At 29.8% G+C, this 20165-nt stretch overlaps 1 protein-coding gene across 1 annotated transcript; it reads right to left on the reverse strand.

The window, feature by feature from the left end:
* Nucleotides 1-2570: 2570 nt before the first annotated feature.
* On the reverse strand, nucleotides 2571-20154 carry LOC139487584 (germ cell-less protein-like 1). Its single transcript, XM_071272481.1, has 14 exons — nucleotides 19942-20154; nucleotides 14591-14714; nucleotides 13740-13836; nucleotides 13313-13410; nucleotides 12464-12510; nucleotides 11956-12090; nucleotides 11617-11701; nucleotides 11244-11334; nucleotides 10441-10578; nucleotides 9910-9979; nucleotides 9320-9398; nucleotides 6805-6950; nucleotides 6177-6264; nucleotides 2571-3853 (listed from the first exon to the last, which is right to left on the reverse strand). The coding sequence occupies exons 1-14, from the start codon at nucleotides 20070-20072 to the stop codon at nucleotides 3692-3694; spliced, it is 1491 nt and encodes a 496-aa protein (XP_071128582.1). The 5' UTR covers nucleotides 20073-20154; the 3' UTR covers nucleotides 2571-3691.
* Between the last annotated feature and the right edge of the window lie 11 nt (nucleotides 20155-20165).

The following is a 20165-nucleotide window of genomic DNA, read 5'->3' on the forward strand; positions in this document are numbered from 1 at the left end:
ATTTCCTGTCAATATGCACATCTACGTAGTATGTCCTTATTATCTGAAAAGGTTTCATGAAATTCTGTTGTGTGGTTTGAGAAGAGTTGTGATGACAAACTGTTGCAGAAGTACATTAAAGTAAATAAGTTCAAAGGGGCGTAACTCCTAGAAAAAAAATTGAATCGCAATTTCCTGTCGATATGCACAACTAAATAGTATGTCCTTATTATCTGAAAAGGTTTCGTGAAATTTTGTTGTGTAGTTTGAGAGGAGTTGCGATGACAAACTGTTGCAGTAGTACATTAAAGTAAATAAGTTCAAAGGAGCGTAACTCCTAGAAAAAAAAAATTGAATCGCAATTTCCCATCGATATGCACAACTACATAGTATGTCCTTATTATATGAAAAGGTTTCGTGAAATTCTGTTGTGTGGTTTGAGAGGAGTTGCGATGACAAGAAACAGGACTGACGGACGGACTGACGGACAGACTGACGGACGGACGGGTCAAAAACATTATACCCTCCACAACCCGTTGCGTGGGGTATAATAAGCAATTACAAGTCACTGTACAGCACTCAATAATGATACGAACCAAATACTTTATAGTCTGCTATATAAGTCTGAAGTGAAAAATGTGAAAGAAATCAAACAGCCTAATTTATAACAAAACAATTTACAAAAATAATCCAGGTATGACAGACACAACTCAAGACAACCACTGCACTAGGGGTTTCTGACTTGGGACAGACACAGACAGAATTAAAACTAATAAATAAATCATATATGATCATGTTATGCATAATGAATTTTTGCCAGAATAAGATGAAATATTTAGAAGACATCTTCAGAAAGATGTATAGCAGCAAAGTTGAGTACAACATAAGAGAAATTGTCCAATTTTCTATTATTAAAGATTGGTAACTCTAGAACGTTAAAAAAAAACCAGAAAATCCTAATGTTGTGTTTACATTTGATGGTACCTATAAAAGGTGAAATCAAATATGATTCATTGTCTGATGTGTTGACATATTGACGGATGGATGTATGGACAGATGGACTGCAATATACATAATTTGTCTTATCTACGATGTGCATATAGAAAAGGGAATAAAACACAAACATTTGTGTATATATTAAGTATTTTTAATTCATGATCATGTTACTGGTCTAACATTTAAACAAATATTTGACTTTCTATTAATGTATATATATCAGTTTATAAATATGAATAAGGAAATACAGTACAGGTATAACAATGTTAAAGGTAAAAAAAATACTTTTGGATAAAACATAAACACTTACTTTTCTATAAAATTGTTCTTTCCAAATAAAATGTAAAGTGAATTTTAAGCTCAAACCAAATGATTAAATTGTTTATAGCCAGAAAGGCCTTCTTTCTCCAAAAATCACACTTATTACTCATTTCTGGAATATGGTAGATTTTCAAAACAAAACAATCAATGAGAAAATGCCTAAGAAGCTATCGGTGTAATTGTATAGGCAACTAATTTTCATGGTTAACCAGAGCTATACTGATATACCGCTATCCTTGGCTTTGTATGAGCTATGGGCGAGCTTTTAAAAACAACAATTTATATAATACTACACTTCACAAACCATAACAAAAATAAATATGCAAGTGTTAAAAATTCAGAGTATTAGATTGTTATAGTGGTAGAAATTATATGCCATCAGGCAGAGTGAAACATTTGGACAAAATATTTTTGACACTAGAATTGAAGGCATTATTTCATGTTCTAACTAGATATCGAAATTCATTAAAATTTAACCACTTTGATGAAATGTTTACATATTTTGTCGTTATTTTATTTTGAAACAGAGTCTGAAGAAAAAGTTTTGAGATTAGGATTTAGTTCAGCACTTTCTTCTTAGTTAAAACATTTCTTTTAAACCATACCCTTTCTTGCAAAGTATTGAATTTTGGTAGCAATTTCCAAAAATGCCAGTCTTTAAATCATTTGTTACACTTGAATCTAATTTGGAATACTAAATTATATCAACTGTCAATTTTTGTTGAAATTCTAGCACAAAAAGATGTCTCACATAATTTTCAGTTTTTAACAAAAACTAATATTTTACTCCAAGCAATGAAAAAAACTTTACTCTTCAGTAGTTGTAACTATAGGGTCAATTCACCAAATGAATTATTAAAAAGCTGTATCTATAACTCTGTTTTTTAGTGAAAGATTTGCAAAAATAAAAATGAAAATAGAAAACAAATCTTTTTAAATAAATGACATGATATATCTTTGACCTAATAAATACTGATATAAAGCACATTCCACTGACTAAAAGTTAAAATAAAAGGTTTAGCAATACTTTTTTCTCATCATAAACATCGTGAGGAGGCTACAGCAATAGTTTGTACAGATCTATCTTTATTCAATATTCATCCAGAGGAAGTTGCAGCAATAGTTTGTACAGATCTATCTTTATTCAATATTCATCATGAGGAGGCTGCAGCAATAGTTTGTACAGATCTATCTTTATTCAATATTCATCATGAGGAAGCTGCAGCAATAGTTTGTACAGATCTATCTTTATTCAATATTCATGATGAGGAGGCTGCAGCAATAGTTTGTACAGATCTATCTTTATTCAATATTCATCATGAGGAAGCTGCAGCAATAGTTTGTACAAATCTATCTTTATTCAATATTTATCATGAGGAAGCTGCAGCAATAGTTTGTACAGATCTATCTTTATTCAATATTCATCATGAGGAGGCTGCAGCAATAGTTTGTACAGATCTATCTTTATTCAATATTCATCATGAGGAAGCTGCAGCAATAGTTTGTACAGATCTATCTTTATTCAATTTTCATCCCGAGTAAGCTGCAGCAATAGTTTGTACAGATCTATCTTTATTCAATATTCATCAAGAGGAAGCTGCAGCAATAGTTTGTACAGATCTATCTTTATTCAATCTTCATCCTGAGTAAGCTGCAGCAATAGTTTGTACAGATCTATCTTTATTCAATCTTCATCCCGAGGAAGCTGCAGCAATAGTTTGTACAGATCTATCTTTATTCAATCTTCATCCTGAGGAAGCTGCAGCAATAGTTTGTACAGATCTATCTTTATTCAATCTTCATCCCGAGGAAGCTGCAGCAATAGTTTGTACAGATCTATCTTTATTCAATATTCATAAAGAGGAAGCTGCAGCAATAGTTTGTACAAATCTATCTTTATTCAATCTTCATCAAGAGGAAGCTGCAGCAATAGTTTGTACAGATCTATCTTTATTCAATATTCATCCCGAGGAAGCTGCAGCAATAGTTTGTACAGATCTATCTTTATTCAATCTTCATCCTGAGGAAGCTGCAGCAATAGTTTGTTCAGATCTATCTTTATTCAATATTCATCATGAGGAAGCTGCAGCAATAATTTGTACAATCTATCTTTATTCAATATTCATCCCGAGGAAGCTGCAGCAATAGTTTGTACAGATCTATCTTTATTCAATCTTCATCCCGAGTAAGCTGCAGCAATAGTTTGTACAGATCTATCTTTATTCAATATTCATAAAGAGGAAGCTGCAGCAATAGTTTGTACAAATCTATCTTTATTCAATCTTCATCCTGAGGAAGTTGCAGCAATAGTTTGTACTGATCTATCTTTATTCAATGTTTATCATGAAAAAGCTGCAGCAATAGTTTTTACAGATCTATCTTTATTCAATATTCATCAAGAGGAAGCTGCAGCAATAGATTGTACAGATCTATCTTTATTCAAAAGTCTGGATGGCTCAAGGTCAAACTGAAAGTCATTGTTGGAAGATACCATAATGTTCATACTAACATACAGTGGAAACTTAAACTTCTTGTCTAACAGCATAACAACATGTTCCTGTAATATAAATATGTAACATATTAAACTTCTTGTCTAACAGCATAACTACATGTTCCTGCAATATAAATATGTAACATATTAAACTTCTTGTCTAACAGCATAACTACATGTTCCTGTAATATAAATATGTAACATATTAAACTTCTTGTCTAACAGCATAACTACATGTTCCTGTAATATAAATATGTAACATATTAAACTTCTTGTCTAACAGCATAACAACATGTTCCTGTAATATAAATATGTAACATATTAAACTTCTTGTCTAACAGCATAACTACATGTTCCTGCAATATAAATATGTAACATATTAAACTTCTTGTCTAACAGCATAACTACATGTTCCTGTAATATAAATATGTAACATATTAAACTTCTTGTCTAACAGCATAACTACATGTTCCTGTAATATAAATATGTAACATATTAAACTTCTTGTCTAACAGCATAACTACATGTTCCTGTAATATAAATATGTAACATATTAAACTTCTTGTCTAACAGCATAACTACATGTTCCTGTAATATAAATATGTAACATATTAAACTTCTTGTCTAACAGCATAACTACATGTTCCTGTAATATAATTATGTAACATATTAAACTTCTTGTCTAACAGCATAACAACATGTTCCTGCAATATAAATATGTAACATATTAAACTTCTTGTCTAACAGCATAACTACATGTTCCTGTAATATAAATATGTAACATATTAAACTTCTTGTCTAACAGCTTAACTACATGTTCCTGCAATATAAATATGTAACATATTAAACTTCTTGTCTAGCAGCATAACTACATGTTCCTGCAATATAAATATGTAACATATTAAACTTCTTGTCTAACAGCATAACTACATGTTCCTGCAATATAAATATGTAACATATTGAACTTCTTGTCTAACAGCATAACTACATGTTCCTGCAATATAAATATGTAACATATTGAACTTCTTGTCTAACAGCATAACTACATGTTCCTGCAATATAAATATGTAACATATTAAACTTCTTGTCTAACAGCATAACTACATGTTCCTGCAATATAAATATGTAACATATTAAACTTCTTGTCTAACAGCATAACTACATGTTCCTGCAATATAAATATGTAACATATTAAACTTCTTGTCTAACAGCATAACTACATGTTCCTGCAATATAAATATGTAACATATTAAACTTCTTGTCTAACAGCATAACTACATGTTCCTGCAATATAAATATGTAACATATTAAACTTCTTGTCTAACAGCATAACTACATGTTCCTGCAATATAAATATGTAACATATTAAACTTCTTGTCTAACAGCATAACTACATGTTCCTGTAATATAAATATGTAACATATTAAACTTCTTGTCTAACAGCATAACTACATGTTCCTGTAATATAAATATGTAACATATTAAACTTCTTGTCTAACAGCATAACTACATGTTCCTGTAATATAAATATGTAACATATTAAACTTCTTGTCTAACAGCATAACTACATGTTCCTGTAATATAAATATGTAACATATTAAACTTCTTGTCTGACAGCATAACTACATGTTCCTGTAATATAAATTTGTAACATATTAAACTTCTTGTCTGACAGCATAACTACATGTTCCTGTAATATAAATATGTAACATATTAAACTTCTTGTCTAACAGCATAACTACATGTTCCTGTAATATAAATATGTAACATATTAAACTTCTTGTCTAACAGCATAACTACATGTTCCTGTAATATAAATATGTAACATATTAAACTTCTTGTCTAACAGCATAACTACATGTTCCTGCAATATAAATATGTAACATATTAAGAAATGTTATTTTTTAGTTGTGAATGTAAATACAAGTTTTATTGACCATTTGTTACAATTCAAGAAGTCATGGTCAATTCATATTAACTTCTTTTTACTCATCTTTATTTTTTTTCTATATAGAATAAAATACTCAAAAGTTTATAGATATTGAATAAAATCATCACATGCGGCGCTTCACTAAATGAAAGGACCCACAAAAAATTAAACTTCCGATCAGTTTCTAAATCAGTTCTGACAGGATCTTGACAATCCCTTGCAAATCAGTCTTGATATAAACCTTAAATCAAAACATTTGAAAGCCATAAATGTATTTATATGTAGACCTGTTAGGTATAATATGACAAAAAGTTACCTAAAAAATAGACAAATTTAAAATTACAGGTCAACTCTGGAAGACCTTATCTATTCATTCAACTACAATATACACTGAGTTAAAATCAACAAAATATTCACAACCATGTACAAAACAGACCCAGGCAATATAAAGCAAATTACCGTATCTTGTAGAAGATTAATTCTTGTTAAGACTGTAGATTTGTCTGTTGTTGTTCTTCCTTTTTCATCTACTGAGGCTACTTTTATTCTAAAAATAAATGCAGTATTTTGAAAAACTGAGATCCGGAAAGATTTATTAATTCAATCAAAAGAAATACCTACATACTAATGAGTAGTCAGAGAGCAGACATATTTTCAGAAATCTATCCATTGCTTGAACACACATGCAGAGAATAACATAGTTTTTCAATGTTGTTGTTCTGCTGTCAATTAGATGTAAACCCCACATCTATCATTCACATATGCTATAAAGGTTAGTACTTTTAAGAGAAAAATTGTCTTGTCAGGTCAACTTTTTCTTGTTCGGCTGTAGCAATAGTTTTTTTTTGTTTTACAAGTCAACTGAATGAATATATATGGAAGTTTTTAACGACCTTGACTGGCTATACAGCCCTTGCACGTTCGGTACTGAATGAAGTTCAAACTGTATTACATTTATGATAACACCAGTTCAAAGATAAAAGCACATGAAGCCACAAAGCAATAACATGGGAAGTTTAGGTACGACTGACAAATGTACAGGCATAAGCTGAACTAAATAGGCTATGATTCTGAATCTATTACTCACCTATAGGCTATACTACGATAAGGATGAAGACTGACTGCACCAGGACAGAGTTGACTATGTGTATTACGTTTTATTGAGATCAGACTATTTGAGTATGATACTAACAGATCTATGCCATAACTGTAACCAACCCACCTCCAACAGTACTAAAATCAATGAAAACATACATTAAAAGTACAAATTGTTATAGCTCATTTGAATAGTCAATTTACAGAAGACAAGATAACTATATGTTTTATAGTTCCATCTCACATAATTTTTAATCTGATTACAATTGATAATTCCTCTGGGACTTATTATATGCATGTCACCATTAAGTTTCCCCGGAATTGAAAAAAAGTAAAGTTTTTCACAAGGAAGTAAAAGAAAAACAGCTTCACAATTAGTCTAAAAATAAAAAAGATTATATTATCTTTGTTGACTTTAACTGAACTCATTATATTACAAGAGCTGTAGACACTTCACTAAATTTTTTCAGAGAGCACTCTTCAAAAAGATTTCAAAAAAAGAGAAAATTTGCATCAAAATGTTGAGGAAAATGAATACTGTGAAAGTACTTTTATTCGTGGGGAACCAATTTTTAAGGTTGTCGTGGATGACTTTATCCACGAATTTGAAGTGTCCAACGAAATAAAACAACCGTTGTCCAAAATCAAGACATTCAAAGATCCCCATGTAGGTTTGACTACTGATATGATCTAGAGAATATATTGAATATCTCCAAATCTGAGAATATTATAGTAGTAGTCACAGAGCAAACACACTATGAACTACAACTGCAATAGTGCTTGTAGGATTTTACCCATTTAATCTTTAATAACCTAAACTGTACAACTTTTGACCTTTTAATTCTCATAATAAAATATTTTTGATCGTTGAAAGTCAGATTTCAGGTATTGATATGCTATTATGATAAAGTGTTAATTTTATATCCTCATAGTTCTCGTACGTATGGGAAATAATAATTTCATGCTGGGCTTGCTTTTCATAAGAATTATTTTACAACTCAAGATATGTTTAGACAGTCTAGAAATGGTTTTATTAGTTGAATGAATAATATAATGAATTGCATGATTTGAAAAGGTTTAAAATTTCATAAAATAATGTCACAAAGTGGATTGTTTGATTAGTCAGTGGTCTCAATATGTTTATATTATTGCATAGCAATATAATATTTCCCACAGAAAGTAACCAAAAGTTAGCATGCAATAAATTCTAATATTGCACTAGTGCAATAAATCTTCACAATTCATGATGTCATCACCGACAAAATCTTAGTTTAAACCCATTTTTACTTTCAAATATTATATTGCTATACAATAAAAGGGTTATTGCATGAATATTGGGGAATATTGCCCCTCATAGAACATATATTGCACTCGCAAGCTCGTGCAATATAAAATTCTCCTTGGGACAATATTCCTCAATATTCATGCAATAACCCTAAATTATTGTTTAGCAATATAATATTTCCCACAGAAAGTAACCAAAAGTTAGCATGCAATAAATTCTAATATTGCACTAGTGCAATAAATCTTCACAATTCATGATGTCATCATCGACAAAATCTTAGTTTAAACCCATTTTTACTTTCAAATATTATATTGCTATACAATAAAAGGGTTATTGCATGAATATTGGGGAATATTGCCCCTCATAGAACATATATTGTACTCGCAAGCTTGTGCAATATAAAATTCTCCTTGGGACAATATTCCCCAATATTCATGCAATAACCCTATATTATATTCTAGTATAAGAGATCAAATAGATCATAAATTGATTAATAAGTTAACTCTAGCAGTTAACAAGTAAAATAGGTTGGTTTGTGTTTTAAATTTTCAGTATTAAGGTAGATTCATGGTATACCGCCATCTTGGATTGAACAATCACAGTAAAAAATCGGTCTAGTTATTTGCCTAAATCTGCAAATTTGAAAACAGATTTGCAATTTAATGGTTATACTGTTTAATAATATAAAGAAAACTTGGCAATTTATTGTATAATCCAAAATATTTAAACAAATATCAATTTTCTTGCTTTTGTAATCATTTTTTTCAAACGAGCCATTTAAGGGAAGATAACTCTTTTAGTACAAAAATTATACTGGACAGATAGGGATTTTTTTTCTTTTTACTTGTAGCAAGAAAACAAGTTCGGTGACACCATTTTTTCTTTTTATTTTCTTAAAACATGTTACAAAACCTATCTTTTCACAATTTATTTCAAAATTCTATCTCATAGATTTTTTTTTATGCACACAAATGTGTTTTTCCATGAAGAATCTAACCAAATTTAGGCAATTTTTAACGACTCATAGCTTGAAAAATAGCACGGTGACCCCTCCTTTTTATTATATTTTTGAAAAGAGCATATTAAAATCTTCATTCTGGCTAAAAATAAAAAAATTCTGTCTCAAAAAATATTTACTTATGATCTACCTTAAGATGTACTTGCTAAAAAAACCATTTGAGGGGAAATAACTCCACTTTAAAAAAAAAACCCAGTGGCTTACATCTCCTTCTACAGGTAGAGCCCTTCCACATCTAAAACAATTCTTATTGAATATATCTTCTTCTGGCACATCATCAGGTCTGAAATAAGGTCAAAATGGCAAAATTAAAATATCTCACAATCAAAAGTAATTTAGTTCAAATCTCCTAAATCCCCCATTGAAATCAACACTCAGTCAATACCTTAGAGTGGTTAAATTTCAGACCATAATTCTGGTATTATATGAAGACCTAAGACCACAAAAATGTGACAAGTTGAGACATAGAAATATTGTATTGGTTGATGACTGTAAAACTTAATGCTTATTACAGCTGTTCTGTTTTGTGTGTCAGTAGCATACCCTTGTTGCATATTGTCAGACATTTTATTGTTTTATTGTTGCATATTGTCAGACAATTATTCGTTGAAATACTATAAGATGATAAATTAGGTTATAGAAGTCTATCAAGCTGTAACAGATATGTAAGTTTTACTGTTTCTATGGGAGTTTAGATATCTTCTCATCTCTATCTCATTCAATGAAGTAAAGACCGATTACAGATGACAGCAAATTACTGACTTTACATAAATATTGAATTAAACAAAATTTACCCATGATCCCGTCCTTGTTCTATAGTTAACATTTTCTTCCATTGTTGTTCAAAAAAAGGTTGTATCCACGCTGGAAAAAATGAATAAAATAAAATGTCATTCTCTGTAAACAACAGATAAAATGTTTCTCTTCAGAGCTGATTTTACTGACACTAGAATATGCTAAAGAAAATAGAACAAAAAATGGCTATGCAAACTTTTATGTCCAAATGTTATAACATACAAGAAATTACATTTTTGTTTCATATCTTTAGTCCTTAGTAAGTACACTCTCCCTGGTTGAAAAGTTGAAGATTGAGTGTGTCAAACTAGCCTCCATCAAGATGATACATGTGAATAAAAAAAACTTTGGGATAACCTTACATTCAAACATACTATCTTATTTAATATATTAACAATCAAATTTACTTTTCATTGTTTCTTTGACTAAATTGCACTTTTTTTAAATTGGTCACCTAAAATCAGATATACTTTTTAATATAAACAATAGCCGCTGAGAAAGCATCCAAATAACACAAACTTTATACTAACCAAGATGGAAGACCTTGTCATCTTCTACAAGTTTGAGAGAAGCCAGATCATTGATAACATGCTGCCATCTTATTTTACAAAACACAGGTAAATATAACTTTCCTTTCTCCGTTTTCAGGAAACATTCTGAAGGATTTTCTGCAAATATAAAATAAACATGAATATGAAAAGCCATTCTCTTGTTTTCTGGAATAATTCTGAAAATCTGCCCTTTATTTGATGACTAAAAAAATCACACCTACACATGAAATCACAGTTGATGTTGTGAGCCAGCAAATCTATTTTTTTTCTCAAAAAGTAACATATCAATTAGACAATTCATGTACATTTTTTATATTAAATCATTTCTTTACAAATATTTTATTCAATGCAGTTGAATGAAGCTTTCTTTTCCAGAATTAAATGGAATAACATGTAACTTAGTATAGTAGTTCATTACTGTTTCATTTTACAGCCAGAACCTTTGAAAAAGGTTAACATCTTTCACAGCGTTCTTACTTAAGCAGGAAAAATTCCTGGGTGATTCATTAGTTACATACAAAAAAATCATAAGACTCAGATCAATGATGAAATGGAAAATAGATTTATTGATTGTTGGAGTTTTAACACCACTTTTGGGGTATTTCATGGTGGTCAGTTTTTATTAGTGGAGAAAACCAATCAATTTAGATTGGAGCCCAGTGCACCCGCACGGGCGGGGTTTGAACTCACAACTTTAGTGTTGACTGGCTAGTGATTACAGTGGTAGAACTTCTTAGACAACTTGGCCAACCTGGAAAATAGAAAGTTCTGTTACCACCAACCTTTATGTAACTGTTTAAAATAGTCAGCAGCATCTGTGGTCAGATTCTTTGCAGTACTGTCCCAGCTAGGATTCTCTTGTAAAAATACCCACTGTAATAATAACAATGTCAATTTAGTTTATCATTGTTCATTCAAGTCCTTTGTAGAAAGTCTATGAATTTACCATAAATGTAGCTCTATAAAGGGTTATGCAACCCATTGGTATTTTTCAAGTATCAAAAGAGGAACCCATCCCAGTGTCTGGTGTATGCCTGTAAATAGGAAGCAATCCTCCTATGTATATGCTCCCTTATTTATTGAATTGGTGTCAAATAACACTTTAAAATAATAATAAAAAATAATGAAATAAAAGATCATATCTATAGACTTTACCTTTTTGAGCTGTGAATAAACATCAACTTCTACTTGCATCACATATAAATCTGGAGAAACTACCAACCCTGTCATTAAGTCTATACTGCAATGTAAAACATATGTTAAAATAAGTTACCGGTAAACAAGCTAAATATACACATCAAGATCTATCTGCATCACATATAAATTAAAAGAAAATTACTAAAAACTAAACCGTAATGTAAAACAAAACTTAAAAAAGAGATTTTCATTCTTAAAAGTTAATGAACATAATTTGCTTGTGCTATAATGAAGGAATTATTTATACTATAATGAAGGAATTATTTATACTATAATATATTTCTAAAGCTTACTAACCTTATGTTCTTAAGAAAATTCTGATCTTGTTTATTTGCTAGAAAATTAGACAACAACCAATTAAAACAATCTTTTTCTAACTCTTGCAGTCCATACATCTGACTAGCTTCATAATATATATGCACCATCTTTGAGCTGAAATGACAAATTAGAAAAATTTAAAATTTACATTTATTCATATTGTTTTAATTGAAAGTTTGGCATGTCTATGGTTGATCAGAACTGTCATTTTGCACTTCAAAAATTTATAAAGAAACAACAGGAAAATATTTTTTAATTTGTCATATCAAGACAGCATGGAAAAGTCTACATTCATGTAAGGGTAGATAAGTACCCCTGTACAATTTGTGTACAAACTTGAAAGGTTTTCTGAACATTGATTTTGTAATATGAACCTTTTTGACAGGTGAGTGCAGCAGAGATTCACATTGTGTTGAGGCTGATGTTTTCAATATGCAAAAAAAGACCTGAAATCTGTTTTTGGTACTTATTTTTACAATCATCATACCTTAGAGTATCTGTCATCAGTTCCTTACAATGCTGTATTAGTCCTTCCTACAATCACAGGAGGATGAATTAATGGAGCTAGATATTTATTAATTTAGTAGCTCATTTATTTGTATTTTAAAAATAAGTCCATGATGTACAATTTGTAATTAATACTGCCTTTTATTAGGCATGACAATTTTATCATTAGTTCCACTGATTAGTTTTTTTAAATTCTATTTTGCCAATTTTAGGGGTTGTATAAAACAAAGGATAAGACTTTCAGAAAAAAATAAAACTTTAATTTTTCATTACAAATTTTATTCATTACCTTTAGTAGTTCTTACTTTATCATATGGTACAAAAATCATTCCAAAAAATCAATTCGTGTTGGCCCAGGTTACTTTTAAAATGTAGATATCCCCCCTTTTGTTGGGAAAAATTTGGTGGATTATATAGGGAATCACTATAGCATGACTGGAGCCCCCCTTCTAGGTCAGTCAGCAGGCCCCCCTTATGAAAAGTTCTGGATCGGCCACTGCAATCAACAAAGTCAATTGAAAGGCACTGTTTCTGGTTCAATTAACAGCTATTTAATATCTTGAAAACAAAAATTAAAGTCACAACCAAAACAACATAAACAATTTTTGTTCTTCACAATAACAGAAATGAAATAAAATATCCTTACAGACCCCTTTACTTGGAAGCATTAAATACATCACACAGAAAGCTTAATTTATCATTAGTACTGCAACATAATACATAATAGGAGACAATCTCAGTACATATTTGTATATTGAAATAGCTCTTAAGGAATGAATGCACTGACAAAGCAGGACTCCTGGATCAGTATCTAGATTCATGTACTTACTAATTGTAATAAAATAGCAGTTGCTAAGACACCAACGACTTCTACTGGTTTAATGAATATATAATCTTGATACAAAGATCCAAATGTTATCTTTAATGCTAAAATATATAAAAGTATAATGAATATACATTGTTCAATTGACCCAAAATGATCTACAATGCTGAATATACAAAAATTGTAGTCTTTCTGTCAATTTACAGTGATCTAGAACTTGAAATATTGTATAGACACCTGTTGTTGATGACTGTATTGATAACATTTTGGTATTTTTATCTTAGGTTGATGTCTCTTTGGTGTTTACTCCACATCTCCTTTTATTTTATTTGTTTTTGTTCAGAAGGTATACAGTTTATTCCCTTTCTTTATAGAGATTGATGAAACAGTTTGGTTGATTCAAAAGTGAAATGACTAAAAGTAATCTACTCACCTGTTTCATCAATATTAGGATCAGCTACATCTATAACAACATTTTTACTGGACGATTCTGACCAGGATCCATTAAACATACAGGAAAAATACGGAGACTGTAAAAAAAGCAATATGTCATGTATGTGTAACGTGAATGGTAATACAATATAAATGATGAGAATATAATTCTCTACTATATTATACATGTAGTATATGATTTCTAATTTATATAGGAATTACGTACAGGTTTGATCAGGGCATTGCACAATGCTGTGTCTTCCTTGAATGTATTCCACATTGCTCTATAATTGAAATATGATCTAAAACAAACCAACTTTAAAGGAATGAAGACTGCATGAATCAAGTGATCCCTTATAAACAGGTTCAGTACTTTGAACTGGCCTTATTGACAGTAAGCTTTCTTTGGTGTGGTATTATTCAATTTATTTATCATTGTATTGGTTTTGCTTTTTCTGTACCATTCATCATTAAACTGACAAAAATGTATGCTCCATTGCCTCTCTTAAATTCTCAGTGGTGATTTAAAAAAAAAAATCATTTGTAGGATCTTTGATCATGTTGATAGTCTCTGTTAATCTATTCACATTATGTTTAAACACAGGACAATTTAGAGCTTTACCTAATGCAAAGACAGTTGCACACTGTTGATGACCTTTTAATGTCTTTAATGATCACTAATGCTAAATGTCATGGATATGTTGATCATATTGAAATGCTCTCATTACCTGTGATATGATATTCATCATAATGATATGGAAACATTTTAACAAATCTCAGGGTATAATATCACTTTTTTGCCATTGCATAAAATATATTTTGTATTCTTCAGTTTGTTTCAAAGCATGTTACCTGTGACAAGTAAACTTTATGGAGAGACCATTCTTTCCCGGAAGCTGTAATTGTAATGTCACTATTTTCTCCATCTATAAATAATTTCTGGTAGATATATTTTGAAGTTGAAGGCAGTCGTTTTCTGAAAAATAATAATAGATATATGTACCTTACATGCACTGCCATTTTGCTTGTTATTTTAGCAGTTACTTTTTTTCATAATTTGGGTGAGTTAGTAGAAAGTGGGCTGAGTTGGTGGAAAAGTCTGTCAATTTGGCAGTTGGAAAACTTGCCTTGCTTCCCAAATAAGAGGGTCATATAACTTTCACTGTAATTTGCATGACGATAAAATGTACACTTTCTTTTAGATAAAATAATAGAAAAAAATCAACTAATTTTAACGAGTCACATTAATCTTTTTTCCTTAATTAACAGAAACAATAATTATTTGAGACCTCTGAAGAATCAGGATAACGAATGATTATAAGGACATTTTGATGAATCAAGGTAAAACTATAACCAATTTGATGCTAAGACCTGTTCGTCCTAATAACATATTTGCCCTGGGTACATTTTTTTTTTAAATTTTTATTATTTATAACTTCCAATTTACAACATAATATACACAAATATAATAGCAATATATAATATATAAATCTATAGATATTATCTAATCAATACATCTTTCTATTAGGAAGCAATTTTTTTTTTTTTTTTTTAAATATACAAATATAAGATAAAGAGTAAAGCAGTTTGAACACCGGAGAGAGAGAGATAGAAAGAGAAAGAGAGTGAGAGAGAATAGTGTGGTGAGTTTTCAATATAATTCATCTAGAAATTGAATTCTATTTTAGTATAGTAAATACAGCATTTTCATTTATAACATGTATATACATTTTTGTACTTAACTAAGCATGCTAAGTAATATATCAAAAGCATTCCATTCTCTGAGAAACTGATGTTCACATTTGTTTTTCATAGCAATATTTTTGTCCATTGCATACACATATTTTATCTTTTCTTTTACTGAGTTTATTGTCAGTTTTTTTTTAAAACATCTGGAATTATAAATATATTGCTTTATGGTAAGAAAAAGAGTATTTTCTGCATTGCCTTTTGATATTTTTGCAGTGTTACCAAACAAAAAAACTTCTTTTGTAAAAAGTACACTAATTCCATTGGTTAGAAACCAATTTTCAATCTGTTCTAACAATAATTGTGTATGTTCACATTCCCAAAATAAATGTTCTAATGTTTCAATTTCTCTATTACAAAATGTACAATTTGGATTATCATAAATCTTAATTTTATGAAGAAATTTGTTTGTAGCTAAGATTCGATGATTGAATCTAAACTGTAGCCACTGTAACTTAGTATTATTTGTGACAACAAATGGCAGTTTATAAATTTTTTTCCAATGATTTTGATCAAAGCCAAAAATTTCAGTCCATCTTAACTGACTAGTGGGAACACTTCCATTTTTATTCAAAACAATATACATATCTTTAGATCCTTTTGAACTTTTAACAAGTCTTTTAATAGCAGATGGAATTAAAGGTAGTTCTAATTTGTGATTTTTTCCCACAAATGATTTTGATGCTTGATGTATAGCAGATATAATACTATTATATCTCATGAAATTCACATTTATCTGATACATTTCTTCTATCTTTTGATGAGAGAAAAAGGTCCCATCTTCATTTACAATATCATTTATAAATCTTATACCATTTTCAAACCAATCTTTATAAAAAATAGGTTTATTTGCTACCTTTATATTATTGTTAAGCCAGATTGGACTAGCAAGAAAGCATTCCCAACTGTCATATTCATCTTTTTCTCTAAGAAGTTGCCATGCTTTCAGAACATCTTGCCAAAATTTATTTTTGATATGTTGCTGTAATTTTTGGATATAAACACTTCCACAACCATAAAATTTTTCAAGTTCTACATGAACATTTGACAAAAAAACATTCTGCCATTTGTTGTCTGTTTTAAATAATCTCCTTATCCATGTACACTTCAGTGCTAAAATAAATGCACTAAGATTTATCATTTTGAGTCCACCATCTTCAATATCATTTTGTAAAACATCTCTCTTAATTCGATCAATTGGTGAACTCCATATAAAATTGTACATAAGTTGAATAACATTTTTTAAAATATCATCACTTGGATTTGGTAAGGATATAAACAAATGATTTAAAATAGGCAATATCAATGTCTTTACTACAGTAATTCTACCAATAACAGTAAGATTTCGTTTTGACCATTGTCTTATTACACATTTAATTTGTACAATTTTTTCATCATAATTAATTTTTACAATTCTATCAAGATTAACATCAAAGCTTATACCTAGTACCTTAAAACATGTTTCTCCCCATGTAAGGTTTCTATTTTGGCATAATACCTCATTACTATACTTTTTATTTCCTATCCAAATAACTTGTGTTTTAGAAAAAATAATATTTAAACCAGATATATTTCCAAATCAATCTAATTCATTTAATGCTTCATTCAGAGATTCTTCTTTACCATCTAAAATAAGAGATGTGTCATCAGCAAATTGTGAAAGTTTGTGTTCAACTTGCGTAATTGTAATACCATTTATCTTATCATTATTTCGTATTTTTAATGCTAATATCTCAACACAGATGCCCTGGGTACATTTGCCCTGAGTTCGTTCGCCCATAGAGTCTGTTCGCCCTATTAAAAAATATTAATATTCAGGGCTTGAAGTTTAATAAACTTATTCAGATATTTCTATGGTATATATTCTTGAAATTTATGGAAACAGGAAGTTTATGGCTTGTTTAATTGTTCAATGACAAAATAATTTGGATCACTGATTATTGTGATACTTGTCTTTTGGATGGATTATTAATAAAAATCAAACATTTTGTTTTGATAAAACATTCAGCTTGAAATTAATAAAAACAATGATGTACGAACTGTAAATCAGAAAACGGATTTACAAGTTCATTTATTATTATACAGTGTTCTGAGAATAGTCTCCAGTATTCTACTCTGTAAATCAAAGAGAAAATGATAAATTGATTGCGGCAATATAAATATTCTGTCAATTTTTCAAAAAACTTTAACATACTTCGTTCAAATACTTATAATTTTGCAAGACAACAATTAGAAAGAAATAAAAATCAGGGCGAATGAACCCTGAGAGAACAGGTATCAGGGCGAACAGTTACTAGGGCGAACGTGAATCAGGGTGAACAGACCCGGATTCGCCAGAGCCTCAGGTTCAAATAAGGTTTAAGATATTAAACATTTGAGCCCAATCTGGTACAGTATTAATTTAAATCTGTTTAAAAATATTTCTCTCTGGTTACAGATAAAACAAAGCAGTTCTCCCACAGGCACTTGTTAATATACATTGATACTAGATAGTGGGTCTTCCCATGGATAGAAACAAGTGACTGTGAGTTCCCTGGCAAATGTGAATCCATGATATCTCTGCCTATAACAAAATCGGACTATAACATAATCGGCCTCCCAAAATCGGACTATAACAAACTCGGACTATATCAAACTCGGACTACTAGAAGAATATAAGTATAATGTTGATTGTTGTTGTTATTGGAAATTAATTTTCAATTCTTAATTTAAAATGAATTTTTTATCTACAATTGATTAAATAATTTATTTTTGAACATTTTTGAAGGGGATAAAAAAAAATACGTCAACAAGATATATATATAAAAAGAAAAGTACAAAAAAACTTCTATTTGAAGTTGATATATTAAAAATTTACCACTGATTTGTCATTCCAGTATTATTATTTGTAATGATGTCCCTCTCAGAATAAATTTTTATTATATGCATATCTTAATTGATTATGACATCATGCCACGTGTATCGTTGACACCTTTTTAATCACCATAAGTTAAACAAACAACTGGCACATGTACTGCTGAGTCCTATCTAATCACCCAAGTCAGGACACAACTACCTGTTATTACACGAAATTGGGAACTAAATATCCAATTAAATGTGTCTTGTCTTGTATTGACTGAACTTCAGTTTTTTTTTTTTTTTGTGTTTTTTTATTACAAATCTTGTGTTATTATAAGACAATTCAGTGAATTGTAGTTTTTCTGGTTTCTGATCATACTTTGTATGGTGGAGTCTTGGTGTTATTTATCTGTACATTGCAATACTATTTAATAAAGAAAACATAGGGTTTACAAATTTTACAAGTTTTGCATTATAAAAAATAATTAAAATTCTGTTTATAGGTAGCTAATACAAAGAAGAAGTATCTTACTGAATACAACTTTAATTTACTTATTGTAAAAGAACAATCAAGCAAGACTTTTTTTATCCATAGAAAGTAAAATGTTTATGAGTAACAATTATGAACTAGAATAATATATAGAAGCACTAATTACCAGTATTACAAACTCTGTGTTGCCATAAACTACACGAATCACACTGTAAGGCATGTTGCTTTGTTGTAACTTTTCTAGAACACTCGACGTAGTGATCGGTACCCATGTGGAAGGGATTTTTTTTCATGTTATTTTATAGAAGTTTTTGGTAAGATCAAAGAAATCTCTGTTGTTTTTTCAATTTTACTCCAAATCTATTTTTAGATACATGTATAATGAATGTTTGCCTCGGCTTGCCTTTCTAAAAACATTGTACAAAATGTATCTGTTTGATGTGACCATTTGAATATAATTACTTTTCAATTGCTGAAATCATTAATAAAGAACTACAGATAAGTGAAATTGTTAAGAAGCCATTGGCTGTCAATCAAATTTCTCTTTGTTTATATACTAATCATAAACACCAAGGATTAAACACAATGAAAACACGAACACACGCCAATCATTAAAATATCTTTTATCACTACACACATTAAATCACAATGATATTTCAAATAAAAGTTAATTATCCTCATTTAAACATATCAAATTCAACTCATATAACAAATATTTAATACATTTCTATACATGGTCTTCATTATAATCTCATAAATTCGTATATAATTTTAATATATAAAGTTTTTTTTTATTAAAGTTAAAAAAAAAAACATCTACTAATCGTAGTCATAGTTTGTTCAATATATTTCTTCATATAAATAATGGTAGGTAGAGTTTGTTATAGTCTGAGTTTGTTATAGTCCGAATTTGTTATTGTCCGATTTTGTTTTAGTCCGAGTTATCCAGCAGCGACAAATGTAGTCCAAATATTTATGACATCTTGCAAGGCTATCTTTTTTTCTGGGACACCTTCCTCCGGTGTATGGCGTCCCTGAAAAAAAATTAAAATAGCCTTGCAAGTGATCATAATTATTTGTACTACAACAAGTGGAGAACTTTACAGAAACAACAACATTATTGTACTTTTTAGGGGTGTGCATTTCCTCTTCTTCGTCTGTCGAATCATTATCCTGCAACCTTTTTCTTTTTAATGACGTGGTTCCCTTATCTGATTGACGATTTGGACTACTAAGCTTTGCTAATTTGTGCCCCATTCTAATATTATTTTGTTGAAACCTGCAACTTGATTTTCCCTGGCTTTGACATTTCCGGTTTGTGAGAGATTCTAAATCTGTAACGAACAGCGG

The sequence above is a fragment of the Mytilus edulis genome, chromosome 9, assembly GCF_963676685.1.
Source record: "Mytilus edulis chromosome 9, xbMytEdul2.2, whole genome shotgun sequence".
In the NCBI taxonomy this organism is placed as follows: Eukaryota; Metazoa; Mollusca; class Bivalvia; order Mytilida; family Mytilidae; genus Mytilus; species Mytilus edulis.